At 32.5% G+C, this 18,976-nt stretch overlaps 1 protein-coding gene across 2 annotated transcripts in view; it reads right to left on the minus strand.

Moving 5' to 3' along the window:
* LOC134269153 (nuclear hormone receptor HR96-like) overlaps positions 1-13,404 on the minus strand; it is a 92,135-nt gene extending 78,731 nt beyond the window's left edge. The window contains exon 1 of one of the 2 annotated variants that reach the window (XM_062751373.1): positions 12,864-13,404. In XM_062751373.1, the coding sequence (XP_062607357.1) occupies positions 12,864-12,879 (16 nt within the window). In that variant the 5' untranslated portion in view covers positions 12,880-13,404. The remainder of the gene's footprint in view (positions 1-12,863) is intronic. The other variant, XM_062751375.1, reaches the window with a different exon arrangement.
* Positions 13,405-18,976: the final 5,572 nt, after the last annotated feature.

Here is an 18,976-nt window from a genome sequence, read left to right on the forward strand (position 1 = left end):
ATATTTATTGAATTGTCATGTGAGAATGATGCCTCCAGTAAGCTTTGAACAGCTCTTTATGGCTTCCAGCTTTCTCAATTTTGTTTCAATCAAGCAGTGTGGATGCTCCGCTTTTGCAGAATTTCAAAGCCATTTACTGAATGATCAAGCATGTTTTGAAGCAGGCTTTGAAACTGTTATAATAAATCATACATTTTTGATGACTACAATTTGACCTCTGTGGGAAAAGTAGGACTTGGAAAAAATCCATTTCTTTTAGGATGTTAAGAAATGTTCATATAAAGGGGGTGGTCCAAAAAGCATGTAAAAAAAATATAAACCACTTTATCAATAAGAAATTAAATGTATAATCTAATAATTTGCCTGAAACGCTAGGGCATCAGATTGTTGCTAAAAATAAAAGTTTACATCCAAAGAGGACTTAATATTGAATATCATAGTTATTGATTCATAGAAAGGGAAGTCGGATAATATATGCATGCTTAATCTTCCTGAAACTTACAGACCTTAGGGGAAAAATCTGCGACCATTTTCTACGGATGACTGTATTATCTTCTGTGATTAAGCAGTGCAGTAGAATACTTCCAAATATGTTTAGCATTATGGAGTAATAAGGGATACATTAATCTCATCTTTCTTTAATGTTTTGATTATATGTTAAATGCCAAGAGGTAACGTACTAACATCATCAATCAAAACAAAATACATTTATTGAAAGTGATTACATTGGGATTATGAGTCTGAAGCTCTTAACCGGGGTAATTATCAGTAATTTTACTTTTCCACTTGCATAACCATTGACTAATCTACAAGAGTCACTTTGAAATCTGAAGTTATATTTTTGTGTTCAGGGCAATGAATTTTCTAATTTTTCTCATGAATCATATTCCCAGTCATAAAATGACTAGAGAATTAGCTGAAATTTTTTATTCTACATTTTCAGACATATTTTCACAAAAATATGTACTTTAAGAAAAAAAATTAAAGAAAGTGATATAAAAAAGACACAATTGCTATCAGATTTTGACAATGCACCAGTGAGTTCTTGACAGGATGAGCATAAATAAAACTTTTCCATGCCCAGGCAAAATCCACTCCAAAGCTAGCCTTGTCATAGGCAATAGATGCTTTTTCTTTGATATATTTTGCCTCGGAGTTATTCCCCTTGGTCGCCATTTTCTAGGGCAAAGTAGTGAATTTTCTCTTTGAGCAACCATTTCTAAACATGCATGCCAGAAATATTTGGGGAAAAATATTTACAATCTTGAAATTATGAATTGAAAGAGGCTTTAACAAACGTATATTCATAAAAAAATTGTTGTATCTTTACCTCAGTAACCAGTATAAGAAATTGAAATTGGTTGAATAATGAACAGTCTAGTCGAACCCCCAAACGGGGGTAAACGGAAGTAGGAAAACCGTACCCTCAAACGGGGGTATGCGCATGCGCAAACACTAAAAAAAGTGCCGTTTTCACGGAAAAACGTGTGGTCCACAAAATATACTCGTGCAAAGTGATGGATTATTTCGTAGCTTTGTATGTACTCAAATTTGATAGATTTAAGATGTTTAAAGAGATTGTACTGCGAAAAAGTATATGTTTATTGCAAAAATTGAGACTTTTTCTCTCCCCAAGTTAGCATATTCTGCGCCTTGACCTCCATGCTTGACACAACTAGATTTTTTTGTTCATAATTTAATAAAACGGATGAATAAACAAACAATGGTTTGTTTAAAGTTGAACTACATATAATTCCCTTCCCCGGTATTACAAAATTTGTGTAATTAACATTTTATTTATTATTTTTCGACACTTTCTTGTGTGCCCGTCCGAATTTCCTCTGTCCTGTAAACGAACTTTTGTACTTCAGAAATGAGGTAAAGAAAAACGAAAAAAAATTTATTTTATTTTTTAATTGAAAACAAAGGTGTAGACAATTCATTTTTGTATGTTTGTGATTTAAAAAAAAAAAAATTATTTTTCAAATAAGAAGAGTTATCGTTCTTGAATTCCACTTCCGCTTTCGCGCGTTGCATTAAGGGAAGGAAAACCCTCGTTTGAGGGTATACCCCCGTTTGAGGGTTCGACTAGACTGATGAAGGGATCTGGGAATGTTGTCCTACAATATGGTGGCAATGGGGAATAACTCTTGCTTAAATCACCTCAAAGGAAAACCATCTATTGAAGGACTTTTATCTTACTTTTGTAAATGACCAATGATACTACACAATTTACTTTTTCTGAATCAGATTTTGAGGAAACACAGCTAAAACTATATCTGTCTCATTTTTTTTTAAATAAAGCAAGGAATTTTCATCATTGATATCTGTTCAAAACCTCTGGTAATGTTTGTTGAGATTTTTTGTTAAGAACAAATAAAGTATATTAAGAATATCTCCAAAAATTATCAGTGGGAAAAGTTTATTGTAAGGTATATGTATATCTATGTTGCATATTACTATCACCTAATCCCAGCAACCAGAGAGTTCTTAATTTTAGGCAGTAGTACATTGAAGCAATCAGAAGAATTTTTTTCAACAGAGTTCTTGAAATCTTTCGGTCCTGTCGGCAAAACCGATAAAAACACACAAGGACTGATTAGTTTGCGTTCCGTGTCAGTCCAAATGACTGGTAATTGTTCATAGAAGAACTTACGACAATCCGACCAAATTTTGTACGAATATCCCTATAACCTACCGATCGTAATCTTTCAAACGCTTTCCAGTACCTTGTAATGGCTTCTTCGATTAACGCAAGTGCCAAACTATGATTGGTATACTAGTTTGTTGACGGCGCTAAGGTAAGACAGGTGAGAAAATCGAACTAGATTAAAACTTATGAAGCAAATGGACAGTCAGTCCAAATGACTGACAGCGAAAAAAAGATTTCAAGAACTCTGTTTCAACAATGACTTTGAAAGCCTTAAACACTGATAGACAGAAGAAAGGGAGGTCAATGTTATTAATGTGAAAACTGTCTAATCTGGCACCTGTGCAATATGGCATACTGTGAATTCTGATGTGTGTTAAATTTCTTTTCCATTTTACTATTTTTCATGTGTTTAACACTATGCAATCTAACATCCTGTCTATTCTGACACAAAATTGGTCTCCCAGTGCATGTCGGATGAGACAGTTTTCACTGTACCTATCTTGCAACAGTCAAGCCTCATTACTTAGGAAGCTCATCTTCTCAAATTATTTAGATTAAAAAAAACATCACATACCTAAAATATAGTGATGGGCAATATGGTGGGAAAGATACAAAATCGAAAATTGGATTAATTAGAGACATATTTTGATTGATGAAACAAATTAAACAAATTTAAATACATGTAAGAAAATTAAATTTATATTTACATGTCCCACAATTTTAACCCAAATTAACAATCAAATGTGTTGTGTTTTCATGATTTCAAGACTAGAAGTGCAATGAACCAGCATGGAAGAGCTTCAGACAGTTGTGATATAATATCTATGCTCTGTTTTAATCTCAGCTGGTTCATTATTCATTCATCTTTAACAACTTAATAATTATAGTCTCAAGGTTTTAATTAGTTTTTTTTTTCATGAAAAAGGAATTTGATCTGTCATTTATAACAAATTCAAAATTGTTTGTCTCCAATGTAATATCCTTAAGTAAGGCATCTATTTTGAGGTCATTACATTAAGGAAAGGAATTTTAGATGGCACAATGAAAAATTACTGAATCTGTATTTATGAAAATATATAACAATCCGAATCTATTTTTCACATAATTTCATTTATGTTGACTGCTTATTGAAAGTCAGTAAGATTTGTTACATCCTAACTGAAAGTTACCTGTACTGGTGATTTCTGTTCTGCATAGATTTTGTCCAATAGTTGGAGAGTCTTGATAACTGGGATTCTGATTATTGAGACTCAACTGTATTTTGGGACATATGGATAGGTTAAAATAGCTAGAGTAGAAGGTTAATACATGTATCATTAACAAGACATGGCCTGCTCTTGTGATCTTGGTCAAGCTTTATAGTCAAAATCAGAACTAGTCCTCTGTGTAAAAAAAAATAAATCTAAAATGCTGTCAAAAATGGACATAAATAAAATTCCTTATTTGCATCAAAATCCCCTTAGCTTTCTGACCTCTAAATTTGTACCAATAATATTTTCAAATCTATTAACATCCATTTATATTAAATAAATATATGTGCTGTGCATACTGCAAATGACTGTCTGAAGCTTGCATTCAATAGTTAATGGGCAAAAAAGGTGAACTTTAATCTTCTCATTGGTTACATAAAACAGAGACAAACGCGAGTGTCTAGGGGAAATTATGACAACACTAAATTCATAGATTGTCAACACCACATAGCAAATGATAGATGGAGACAAGGCTGCAGAGCTCTCCTGCAGAGCTGGATGTCCTTGAAAATTCTGGCTTCACATCCAATGATCACTGCAGCCACCTCCCGAAATGAAATTGACCTTTTGAACTTAAAATCAATAGGGGTTATTTACTGCAAAGGAAATGAATGGAAACCGCAAAATAACTGCAACTTTTTCAGGGAAACTGCAAATAATTGGAATTTTTCAAAGTCCAAGGTGTCAAATATTGCTGATCGTACCCAAAGTATAACTTGACCTAGAAATATGAGATAAATCTGTATACCAAATTGCGACCTCTGCGAAGGAAATGAAAGGAAACTGTTGGTTGACCAACAGACCATTTACAGACCTTTAGACCAACTGACAACAGCAAAGCAATATGCCCTCCCTTCTTTAAAGGAAGGCAAATATCACATACAATGAAAATCGGGCTTTTACATGTGTATTTACTGCATGGAATTTAATTAAGATACATATATTGCTACAGCACAGAAAATCATATCATCTATTAGGCAAGGGGCACTATATCTTGACTTCCCCAAAATAAGTTATAAGATATATATACCACAAGCATTGATAGTTTCCAACAGTTTTTGTTTTTGATAACTCTTTCAATCTTAAGACCTTAACATTCATTTAACTTTGTCCTTATCTATAAATGAAAAAGACAGATCTTGCATATTTAATATACATATATATATTGAATTTCATTTATATCATTATTATATATATATATTTACAATTATCAACGAAAATAAATCCGACGAAATTTTGTTAATTTCAAAACAACGAAATTTTATGTCCAAGAAAACTTTTTAGATGACAAATCAACGGAATTTTATGCCCACGAAAATTTCTGTTTCTACAGTATTTTTAAATATTTAATATTTTTGATATGTAGAGAGACAAGTCAGGACACACGAACAAGACAGTTACAATATTCCATTAATAGTACTGCATCCAAACCAATGTGACATGCTAAAAGAGGGGGATCATAATTCTTTAAATTTACTTTTTTAATCCTGCGTGTTTACGGTAATGGCTATAAATATGACATGTGACAAAATCATGAAATATATGCCTCATTAATATGAGACAAACCTCTCTCACCTGAAACTTGACATTTACTAACTAATCTAAACAGTCTAATTTAACAAGATCATTAATTTTTCAAGATTATATATAAACAAATATTGTTTTTTTTTGTTTTTTTTTTTAAAAAAGATTACAGAGCTGATTTAACTCATTTAGAAGACATACAATATTGGAGAAATAAATAAATGTTAAAAAAAAAAATATTTTAAAATTTTAGAATTTCTATGTATACCAGTCACATTTTAATTTTATTAATTTTTTTTTTTTCTGATAATATTTTAAACATTCCATTTTGTGTGTACATGAACCTGAAATGCAGAGTACTAATTCAAAACTTTTTGCATTTCTAAAGTACTGGCAAACTCAAATTAAAAGGGAGGAACCACTTATGATTATTATTTTAAATCTAAATTCCAACCTTCTCTTCAGATGCTTTACATCAACATTTAATATGCAACGATACGATTTGTGGTTGACTTCATCAACATTTAATGCATTGCTGCGATTTATGGTTGAGAAGATAATTAATTATTTTATTTTCAAAACCTTCAGAGTAAATGTCAGCGAAACAGATTTCTTCATTTGTTGTTGCATTTTTAAACCTTTTTTATTATTGTATACAACAACATATCTTGCGTACAAATTTAACCATAATTTTTTTTTTGTTATACCGCATACCAGTAAATAGAGATATACTGATATTCAATTGTTTTGCATATTAAATTCTTGTAGATAAAAAGATAACATTGAAGCCAGACAAATATCATTTAATTATATATTGTTTCAGTCTTTGGGACACCAAATAAAATTGTACTTTAAAGTTGCTTAGTCCCTTTGAGAGGAATATTTTTCATATAAATGTACAATTGCACACAGAATATGTATATTAAAAATAAATTTTGTGATTACAGGACCCACATAAACAAATGTTATCCTTAAGTAAGGCAAATTCCAACCCCATAAACTCAGCATCATTCATCATCCATGCAAGTTTGGTTCAGATAGGTCTTAAAGTTACCTGGGAATGGACTTAATTTTAAAACATTTATTACGGTCTTTCATCAGAAAAATGTAGGTCAGATCCTCAGGAAACTGTAGGTCAGATCCACATCTGATGCAACTCTGAAACTATTCATCCCTAGATGCATCATCCATTTAAGTCTGATCCAAGTATGTCTTGTAGTTGATTGGAAAATGTAAATCAAATCCAGCATCTGAATCAACTCTGGTAGTGTGCATTAATAAAGGTATCTTAGTGTGAAGATGGTAAGCATAGGCTTTAGTCACTTCCTAAAGAAACAGGTCCAAAAACCTAGTCAGTCATCTGGGATAATGTTGGTCAAATCCGACATCTAAAGAAAGTCCAGTAGTGTGGATTCTTACATGTATCATCCATGCAAGTCAGAGTTTCCGAAAACCAAATATTTCTATCAGTCATTCAGACTGATGACTTAATGCGTTCTACCAGTCCGATGCATATTCTATCAGTCCGAATAAATTTCAGAATATACAGTATATATTTCTTATCAGATGTAAATTTAAAAAAAAAAAGGCATTGAATATGTAACAATTTCCATGGCTCACCAACACTGATTGTGATACCAGGGTTATGCAACTTATAAATAATTCAAGCATAGCACCAGCCCACAAAGGCTTGTGGCAGCTTATAAGCCCCAATTAAATGTTGGGGGAAAGAAACAACTCATTATAAAAAAAAGTTAATTCTTGAAAAAGGAAATTTCTTATTTAGGTTTCTAGAATTCTTTTTAAAATTAAAAGTTTAATTCTCACTTGTAAAATTGACTCGTATATAAATAGCAGTTATGATAGAAATTCAAAATAAAAATTAATTTTAAATTACCTTTACGTTTTCTCAGTCGACATTGCACTTCATGACCTATATACTGCATGTGTTTACCATTAACAGAGGAATGGAGGAAATTCGGATTAGGAAAAAACGATCGTTTTTGGAAGTAAATAAGTCAAGTAGAACTGCAAAATGGATAAGATTATGGATATTTACGAAGAATAGGAGCTTGCTGCATTGAAAATTTTCATTAATGAAGGCATTGCAATAGATCAGAGTACAATAAATTAATCAGGACAAGCCCTCACCACAATCTGACAATCGGTCACACGGACCGGTACTATAGCGAATTTCATCAGACATTTCAATTTTCTATCGGTTTTGCCGGTAGGACCGATAATTTTCGGAAACTCTGGCAAGTTTGGTCATGAACATAGACTTAGAGTTACTTAAGAATGACTGTGGTCCAAAAACTGAAATCATGTCTCTTGTATGGAAAATGTAAGTCAAATCCAGCATCTGAAGCAAGCCTGGTTATGTGTGTGCATCCTTAGATATATCATCCATGCAAGTTTGGTCAATATAAGTCTTACAGTTACTAGGAAATAAGACCTGCTCCAAAAAACATACACCACTGTTAAATCCTGGTCACTCATCAGTAAAATGTAAGTCAGATGCAGCAAGGCGGACAATTCTTGGCAAGCTTCACCCACATCTTTCTAAATTTGATGAACATTTAAATCTTAGACTTTTCTGTAATTAGCCAACTACAAGGGTACCCCAGTTTTCCTCCAGTAAACATTTGCACTTAACCTGATTCCTGTCTTCAATAGCTAGCATTATTTTTAAAACAGATAAAAACTGAGCGAGATAATATTTTTTTCAACTGAAAACAACACATCTGTAACACAGTTTGCTCCAAACAGATGAAAGAAGATTTTTTTAACTTTTTAAAAAAGAAATTCAACTGAAAATCTCACAAGATTAAGTTTTACAGACTATAGTGACTGAATTATGTATTTCTGGAAAACCCCTGTTGGGAAAACTTGATTAATATATGCAGACAAGCCTTGTGTTGCCCAGATAGATAATGTGTGCATAAAGAAATACCTGACATGCATTGCTAAGAGGGGATTATGTATGAAGAACTCTTAACAAAACAACTCCACTTTAAACTACAGGATTGAAAAATCTTGATCATACTCTCCCATTTACAAATCGAAGTTTTTTCTCCCAAAAATTATTTTAACTTTTAATTAATGTCACAATTAATTGCATTTCACGTCCTCAAAAGCTGTATTCTCTAAAGGCTTATTGGCCACAATACTCACATGAGTCAACAGTCAAACCTAGTGTACAATTTATTCCAACAAGGAAACAGATTTGGAAGTAGTATCAAGGCCACACACTGCACTGACAAAGACCAAATAAATAAGTCATTTATGTCAGTAGAATATTGAAAGGAAAGAAGAACTGTCCATAGAACATCTGGTCCATATGTATGGCACGCCAAATTCACAAAAATGAGATAATCATAGTTTCACAATTGATAAACTAGGTTTATCGACTGTAAACTAGAGTTTACAAACCGTAAACTATAGTTAACGATTCGTTAACTAAGTATAGTTTTAGTTTTCATCTGTAAAACTATATTTAACGATTGTTAACTATAGTTTACGAATGATAATCTAAGTTTATCTGTCTCTAATGAAACGTTAACAATAGATTTTGGTGATAAACATAGATTCACGTCTGTAAACTATATTTTACGATCGTTAACTATAGTTAAGAGTTGTTAATCATAGTTTCACAAATCGTGAAACTATATTTATCAGATCGTTAACTATAGTTAACGGTTTGTAAACTATAGTTTACAAATTGTGAAACTGTATTTATCAGAAAATCTATGTTTTGCAATCGCAAATGATTGTTTTCGGTGTTAAGTATAGTTTACGGTTGTGAAACATAGATTATCGCGTTAACTATGGTTTACAGATGTGAAATATAGATTAACGTTGTTAACTATAGTTTACAGTTCGTAAACTATAGTTTACAACCGATAAACCTTGTTTATCGATTGTGAAACTATGATTATCTCATTTTTGTGAATTTGGCGTGCCATACATATGGCTAAAATCTGAAGAAAATAGGATTAGACCAAGGGAAACTTGGAACCTTGACAGGGAGATGGGGAGACTGCCCTTGGACTGCCTAAAGATGGCAGAAGGCTCTTAACATGAGCAGATCCGGTATTAGTCTCTGTAGGAGAAATATCCGAAAAAGTTCAGACCAACTGCAAGACAGCTTTATTCTACCCAGAGAAGCATGAATCAGAAAGCTGATTTCAATATATATACATGTATGCATGCATATAATTGTACAGAAAGATGTGTCAAAGAAAAAACTACCAAGTACATATATCAGAGCCTGGACACTGCAATCTGCATATAAGGACAGTAAAACTAAATTAAATTAATAACTCTGTTTGGCCCACTGCAGTGTTTGTCATTCATGCTTGTTACTTTGTCTGAAAAATGTCCACCCAGAGGTAATTTTGGATGACCTGAAATCACCTGATTATCAATTAACTTCTAGTTCTCTAAGATGGCAACTTCAAGATGATTGTGGTTGTCAATATCATTTGTATAAATTCAAAACAAAGTAAAAATTTACAAAAAAAAAATTGTTAAAATATGTAATTATTCTGTCCAAATGACCCACAGTGGAAATTTGTCTTTCAGTATTATTGAAATGCTCAGAGCTATATAGTTCACACTTAATTTTAATTATGAATGCATCAAATCTATAGTTAAAATCATGTGGCCTTTTTCAGTTTTTGCTGAAATTTAAAAGAATTTATGAAGAAAATCAAAAAGTACAATCTTTTAAGACCTCTTGGATATAATAAAGGGGTTTGTTAATGCTACAAGATGAGGATGGGAAAGTTTTGTTTTTTTTTTTTCAAATTTGCCGGTGTTGTCTCTTGTTATTTGTTATATACAGTTATCCCAAATTGACTCTAACAAAAAATGAAAAAAAATTAAGGAATGTTAAATTACTTTTCTGGTTTTCTGTTATTGAATCCAATAAATCAAATAAATAACAAATTCGAAAAAATTGATATATTAAGTAAAACAAGTTTATTATATATAACAGGTGATTCTTCTCCATTTTACCTCTCTTTTTTTTATACATATATGGTGATGTAAGGGAAGAGAGCTAGAGCTTACATACACTGCATGAAACTGAAAGTACATATGTTAACTTACATTTCTATTTGGGAGACCTGAGATCAGTACTCAGATTGCCTGAACGATGAGGCCATATACTGAGAAGGGTCAAACACTGCCTAAGTATTGTCCATTCTAATGCAGAGTCAGAGGGTTGATTTAGTATCATGAAAACAGACGACTGACTGGGGATAGAGACTTGTGCATGGTACACGTACATAACATTCTTTAGAATTGATCTTTTTTGGTCCGTATTTTGTACATTTCTATTTTGGTTCAGTTTTACAGTACTTTCACCTAAATTAATTCACATATATGAAAGGCTGGTGTTCAATACATGGGTCAGAAACTTATCGCATGTCATATATGCTTGGAAAAAAGGCAATTACATGTACTGGTAAACATTCTTACAGAAATGAACCTATTTTAATCAAAACACATTAAAGACTGAGGTACAGACATTCATAAAGGTAAAACATCAGTACATTTTTGCAAGAACTTTAACACCCTACTTAGGCATACTTGAAAATCACTGGGTGGGTGGTTGTGGCCTTTTTCAGCCTATATTGTTCTCTTTTAGATTGTCTAAAGTATATTGTTTAACGTCCCATTCAAGAATTTTTCACTAATACAGAGATGTCACCATATGCTGGTGAAGGGCTTCAAATTAGACATATACAGGGCCATTGAGCAGTACTTTATCGTGCCAGCGCCTTCCGAGACACAGCTAGGACCTACATTTTTAAGGACATGCATATCTGAAAGACCCATGACTTTCACTTCTAATGCCGAGTGCTTGTCGAAGGAACAGTCACTACCTATTTTTATGTCTTCGGTTTGATGCGGCGCCATGAATGAGAATCAAACACGGGCCTCCTGATCTGATCTCCTTTAGAAGAAGAGCTCCATATAAAGACATACAATAATGGTAAAATTCTAAAACTAAAAAGTATGAAATTTTTATTTGCCAAATGATAGTTGATGGATTGAGAGATATCATTATCTAAAAAATTAAGTTATATCAGATGGTTAATTTGTTGACCCCCCCCCCCCTTTTAAACCATCTTTAGGATTCCCTAAATAAGGATATTGTTATAGAGAATCATATATCCTTTAGATATTCTTACATGGCATAATATCATTAAGACAGTCTGGCAAGTAAAATGATGATTCATAGGACAAAAAACTTTCAAAGTTAAATTTGTAATGATCCAATTATTACAGAGACTTCCTTAACAATGGTTTAACGATTTAATTATCTTAAAAACTCATGAATGCAGACATCTGTATCTTTTTACATTAATTAAAACCTATCAATTCACAAAAAAATACTTCAATATTTACAAGCCACTCTTGCCTTTGGTATAAAATATAAATAAAATCAGATGTGACCATCACCTTCACTTTGACACAACATTAGATTTCTGTTATCAATTCCTTTTTCAGGACAGTTAGAAACCATGGTATTTTTACATCAACTTATACTCATTAAGTCAAAACATTAGATCACCAGAATCCGTCTGGTTCAGACATAACATCAAAGACAAGAATCTTTATAGCGAATCTGACATTATAACAACAGAATTTAAAATAATATTATGTTCCAAAATGCTGCAGAGAAAAGACCTGATTTAGGCTAGCTTATATAGCTGTTCTATTTACAGTCCAAACACCTACTCATAATAGGTCAATCGATAGAACTTGAACAAAATAAGCTCTATGTTTTAGGAACAAAATCATAAAAATATTTTGTGGAAATTGTTTGAATAATGTGGGGTAAATGCTGTATATCTAAAGCTTGTTTATATGCTATACTTTTAAAAAAAATCATATATGAAGTGCTGCAAACACTCAATTTTAACTACTTTAGCAATTTCTTTTTCTTGAAAACAAAAAGATATTTCTGCTTTCATCTCTCACATGATCAGTCTTGTTTGAAAAAAAAATATTACATCTGCACACTAGGGACCTACATCAAAGCTAAATACATTAATAAATCACCTGATCATTAGCCAGTATGCTTTTCTCTCTTCTAGTGGAACGTTAACTCTTATCATAAAATAAAACAAACTTAAATTATTGTACAGTACATCATCAATAACAAGAGCAACAATGAACAAGATCCATAATGACCAATTTTTCACTTATTTATTCACATTCGAGAGTTTACGACCTGCGTAATTTAAAATAAGGTTCCCTAGACTTTATCTTATCTCCACCGTATAGAAAGAAATTTTAGTCTGGGTCCCAGATAACAGCATTGATCAGCTGAGTTTTATCTGGGGGGTTTAGACAAATAATAGTACGCCACATTCTCTTTTTTCAATTCTCAGCACTGATCAGAGATACTCTAGAAAACTCACCTGTGTTGCTATCCATATGTATAAAGCATGCACAGCTCCAAATTTTGAATTATCTGCAGAGGGAGGTATAAAAAGCAATGTGGTACCCCACCAAAAATAAAGTTGGCCGATTGCTATCACACACTAAAAATAAAGATATCAGGAAATTCTTGGAAGCAGTTCGCTATGATGGTAAGACAATCAAAAGCATGGTCTGCAGAAAAATCATATTTCACAGCCACGTATATTTCATCCACAGGTCTCCAATTTCACTATGATGATCCCGAACTAATAAACAAACACAGCTGATGATATTTTCACCCCTTACTATTCTTTTTTCCCCCTTCTATTTCTGGCCCCCAACTGTATATACACAAACAAAACAATCAGATGTGGAAAAACTAGTATATACTAAAACACAGGTTAATACAAGCCATGTGCCAAGAATTTTCCTGTGGAAAATAATCTTTTATCAGACAGTAGGGTCTCAGTGATAACCTCTGGGTCTTAGCTGCCTTACATGTAAATATATCTCGGTGTCACTCGATGTGCTTTTCTTATCATTTCTAGCGTACATCCATGAGGAGGCCTTGCCAAAGAATTAATTCATGCTAAATGAGCTTGCTACCTGTCTTTTAACACTCCAAGGCATTTTTAAGGGTCAAAACACACAAATAACTCGTGACACAAATTTTATGCATACCTGTCTTAATTTTTTTCTCTATCCGTCTCATTTATATAAGCTAGACCTCAATTTTGGATGCAAAAATAATTTCTGCAGATTTCATACATTTTTTTCTCTTAAAAAATTCTTCTTTAAAAATTTCAGCTAAAACATTGGTGTGTAGTGTTCAAAAAGTTTGCTGACAAAGGTTCAATTTGAACTGCAATGTTTATATGGGTGACTTCATATTACAATCGGATATCATTTGAAATTTCACAAGCCTGAGACACCAGTCTATTTAAATGTGATTGTATCTGCAGTACAATCAGCCCCCAGACTGCTGAAAAAGGTCGAGGTCAAACACATCAGAGCATGTGCACATTTAGAAATCCTAAAAGCATTTATATTTCTGTGTAATATGAGCCACTGTTTATTAAGAAAACCTGGTTAAATCGAGGGGAATGGAAAAAAATAACAGGCTAATGAAACACTGGGATGGAAAAACAAATTGCATTGCATTCTATAACACATTCCAATTTTAATTTGTGCAAATAATTTCATATAAAGAAAGTAAATGTTTTTATTCTTTACAGATCATTAACTTGAACAAATTTATGTGGCAAAAACAGGTGAAGGAAATTATATGGGCAGCCTAAAAAATTACCGTCAGAAAAAGAAGGCTACAAAAGTAAACATAATACCTTAATTCACTAAAATTCTAGGCTAGTTAATGCAGTGTAAATTAAGTTCTGAGCTTAAAAAATTAAAAAATAACAAAGGGCCTTGCAGCACATGAGTATATTCTAAAATTATATGCAAATTAGGTTAGAATTGGATTTTGCTCATGTGCAGTTTGTTAGTCTCTGTTTTCCAAAATGCACATGTGCAAAATTTTACCTCAATGCTCATGAGCAAAAGTCTTTCAATGCTCACCTAAGAAAAAGCCTTATTTAAGATATAGCGCATTGGTAGTGATTTTTCTAAGTTTTTTTCTCAAGTGAGTTTTTTTTTGAGCAAGAGGTGAGGAAATTGGACATAGTCAAAATTCAGTATTACAAGTAGAACCAAAACCAGAGAATTTAAACTACAGATTTTAAAACGTGAGCCTCACGTGAGGAAATAAATACTTTGACACTCTTGTGGTAGCTTTCCCAAGCCTTTATTACAAATTGACCATGTGTTAAGCATTAACACTTCCTGATGATAGCATCACAAATGATTGGGGACCAGGCAGGAATATCTTAATTTATTGAGCTTTTAATCTTCATATATTCCCATCAATTTGAAAGTGCTTTTTACCTAAACAACCTGTTGTGTCCCCCACTGTTACTTAAAGGCAGTTTAAAGAGCCAGTCAAGATTTGTAAGTTTTCTCAGACCAGTTCAAAATTTCAATACAAAATGTTTGTGAGGGACATTGAAAGTATATGGATTAATACATGAAGAACTTGAAATTGCTTTTGGAAATATATATCACCATATTGAACTTTTGCCAGCCTTTAAAAGTTACAGATGTATCCAGTATGTCCATGGGATGATTAAAGATCAATTGTATAGATATACCATGGTGCAGCCACAATGAAGGAAAATTTCAAAGATTAATTAATTTACTGATCTGAGAATAGGGTAAGTGCTCTGAAATTTATTATCCCCCCTCTCATTTCAGATATTACTAATTAAAAAAAATAATATGTTTGTGTGTTAATTATCAGTGCATTTAATTTTGATATATTTAATTATGGCATTATACAGTTTAACTAAAAACTATAAATATGGTAAGAAAAATTGGTCAGAGTGTACAATTGACAGCCTCAGTGCGGTATTCTATGAAAACATGTATTTAAGTAGCTAATTAAATATTGATGCATATGATTTTTCTATACGCTGGCTTTTCATGACCAATGGAACCTTGAAAATATACGAAGTATAACTTCAAATTTTTTTGCAGATAAAAGTTGGAATCAAAGGATCTGCAGATTAATCACGGACCCTAGCTAAGCTTGCATACATGATGGAGTTCTGATGTTGGCACTCATTTAAAGGAAATGCAAGGAAAAAGAATGGAACAGGATGAACTGATTATGATTCTTAAGACCACTGGATTATTATTTTACATCAAAGTATGACTGCATGCCACTCATAAATTCAGCAAAGGCAGAAACATCTACGTTTAGCCTCCAAGACAACTTTAAGACAATTTAATCCATCTAGTACTTGAAGTCAAAAATGTTGACTGGACATTTACATTGGATGTTCTATATTAATCTACTGGAAATGGAACTATTGGATAATAATACTTTAATTGATATGTGTACTGTACATATATAATTATAATAATTTAATTAAAGTTTTCATTTCATTTTAAGTTTAAAAAATGAAGTTCACTGAACATAATTATGCATGCATCTATTTACATGTACATGTTGCTCAAGAGTATTTAAAATGTAATTGATGAATCACATTTTAAAATTACATAATTATATAATGTTTGTAATCTGAATTTTGTTCTGTTGTTGCTTGTTCAAGTGAGCAATTGCTGCACATGAGTCTCATGAGCCTCATGTGAGCAATATTCTAGGTGAGCAAAATGATTCCTCACGTGAGCAAAAAATGCTAATGTGCAGAACCCTGCTCACGTGAGCATTTCACCTAATTTGCATGTTAAATTGCACATGAGACTCACGTGAGCAACTCAGGTGAGGAAATCTGGTTAATCCTCACGTGAGCTGCTCATGAGCAAATTGTGAGAATGGTTTGGTATGGGTAAAGGGCCTTGCAGCAAGAGTATATTCTAAAATTATAAAGCAAATGATCTGTTATGCAATAATGTTGGTTCCATTTTTGCTTCCCTCTAATGTTTCCTTGATCACCGGTTTTTTTTCAATTTACTTTGCATCTATGCATGCAGTGTTGTTTAATTCAAAGGCCATTATAGGAAAAATCTAGGTTTAGTATCTTGTATTTTGTTATGGTTTTTTTGTTTTTTTTTTTTAATATGGTAAAATTACACTACATTTTATTTATTTTGGAGAATTTCAATTTAATTGAATTTAAATACAGATTTAAAAAAAAAGATCTGGAATAAATGAGGAATTTATAGCCAGCTTGATATGAAAACTGTGTGATAAAAATGCATGCATAAGTTACAGTTGAAAAAAGTTTAACAGAATTTTAATATATTTTTTCGAGATCCATGTCCTTAAGAGCATTTAACATTTTTATCAAGAGGGTCCATAGAGGGGGTGGAAGAATAGATGATGATGGATTTAAAGCCATTTAAAATACAGTCAAGCCTTAAGATTAGGTGTGATTTCTTTTGCTCCAGAGCAAATTGTTTGGATTAATGAAGCATTCAGTTTAATGAAACACCCTTTAAATTGGCTCTACAATATATATTCATCTGTTTTATTTATTTTTTTTTTGCGGGGGGGAGGGGGGGTCTTTTAAGAGCATCTGTATCTGTGGTGGCTTCGATCAATCATACCCTTAAGGTAAAGCAAAATTTTAACTGTCATTACTATTCTGCATTAAAAAAAAAATTCTGCACAAAACTTGAAAGTTTTTGAGTTGTAAATCAATACTGGCATTATTTTGTCTTCTTCAAAAAGTCAATGCAAACTCCTACTGAAATAAAATTCTATTGCTAGGGACTGCACATCCTAATAAAGGGACCTGGAAAAAATTCTACTGCTACGGACTGCACATCCCAATAAAGGGACCTGAAAAAAATTCTATTGCTACGGACTGCACATCCCAATAAAGGGACTCACTTTGAGAATAAATTGAAAGAGGAAAATAATCCCAATCTAAATCAGGCTAACAGGCATTTCTTCTGCAATGTGTCTCTCCATGCTATTCATCTAGCATATTACGGGATACAAATTAAATCTGAATACCCACTCATCACGGGTTGGGACCATGCTCAATTAATAAACCTATAAAGGAGTTTTTGAAACTGATCTGTCGTTTTTCCATCCAAAACCATAAGTCAAATTTCATCGGATTATGCACAAAATGCCATTTAAAAGGCGGGCCTTTGCATCAATTGGTTTTCAATTACATAAATTACCCTTTTTTAAAGGGTATAACTTTCAAGCAGGTGTAAATTTTCACAAATATGTGCACAATTCTAGCCGAGCATGTAAAAAACATTTTAAACTCAATTTGGAAAACTGAAAGGATGAAAGGAATAAGGTGTCAAAGTAAATCACGTGCCAGATGATTTTGTCAAGCAAGTAGACTTGCAAACACATTTATCCCTTTAATAAACTAAAATTAAATGTGTTTATACAGTATGCTATTTCTTCAGGTTTTCTGAACAGAAAATCAGATTTATACCTGTTCTTTATGCATGTCCAAAATCAGATTGCTTTCCATCAAAATTAATGCACCACAATGGGTAAATTGTATACAAATCACTTGCAGCCTTAAAAATTCATTGGAACCAATCAATGACAATTTAGGAATGAGAATTTACAAAGCTTTGACTAACAAGAGGCTACTACATGTAAAATGGCCTCCACAATCATCCATTAATTATCAAGAGTATTTCTTTGTTCTCTCCATGAGTGCTAATCAGGTTAAACTTGCTGCTGCATCTTTAAAGTATTGTTTTGTAAGGTGCTATAAATTAAATCACAAAATTCAGACTGTTAACCTGGTACAATAATTTTGAAGTTGAAAACAAGTTCTTTTATTTAACAAGAAGCCCATGGGCCTCATCGCTCACCAGAGCACTTTAGCTAGGAAAAAGCAGAAACTGGATTTGGACATTTAATGCCCAACCTATAGGAACATGATTGGAAGATATTTGAAATCCCCTGTTGTGGCCCAACCAAATCTCAAGGGGTCATCATTTGAACAAACCTGAATCTTCACTACTTAAGGATGCTTTCATAATAATATGACTAATCATAGCTTTGCTGTTCTTGAAAAGAAAATTTTACAAGTTATTTTCCCTATAAATTCCAATGTAAAGCTGATCCCCTATTGTTGCTCCACCCTACATAAGTAACCCTGGGGGCCGTGATTTGAACAAACCTTAATCTGTACTAGGCCTAAATTAAAATATTGTTTGTTTACCCTTAGCCGACCTACCCACGAAATTAGCCCGACTCAAAATATTTTATTCTACTTTTCATTTACATTTTTTTTTTATTTGATTCGTTTCTTGTCCGTTTTTATCCGTTTATTTTTTTTTAAGAAAAACATGTGTTAGGTCATTTAAATGCTTTGATTTTCCTTTTTCTCAATGCTATTAAGCGTGTTGATGATTGAGATTAGGAACTGAAGTGTTTGACAGCATGGCGGTAAGAAAAAACATTCGCAGAGATATATTTTGATCTTGTAAATGAATGAGCTGACTACCACGTTCATAAATGGAGAAAATTACAATGAGTTTATCAGAGAAACTTAATTTCCAGCCTGACTTGCAAGAGCTGTTACATACTGTGAAAAAACTTGAACAATCA

This window comes from Saccostrea cucullata, unplaced genomic scaffold, assembly GCF_032062105.1.
Source record: "Saccostrea cucullata isolate Sc308-1 unplaced genomic scaffold, CSIRO_AGI_Scuc_v1 ctg381, whole genome shotgun sequence".
Taxonomy (NCBI): Eukaryota; Metazoa; Mollusca; class Bivalvia; order Ostreida; family Ostreidae; genus Saccostrea; species Saccostrea cuccullata.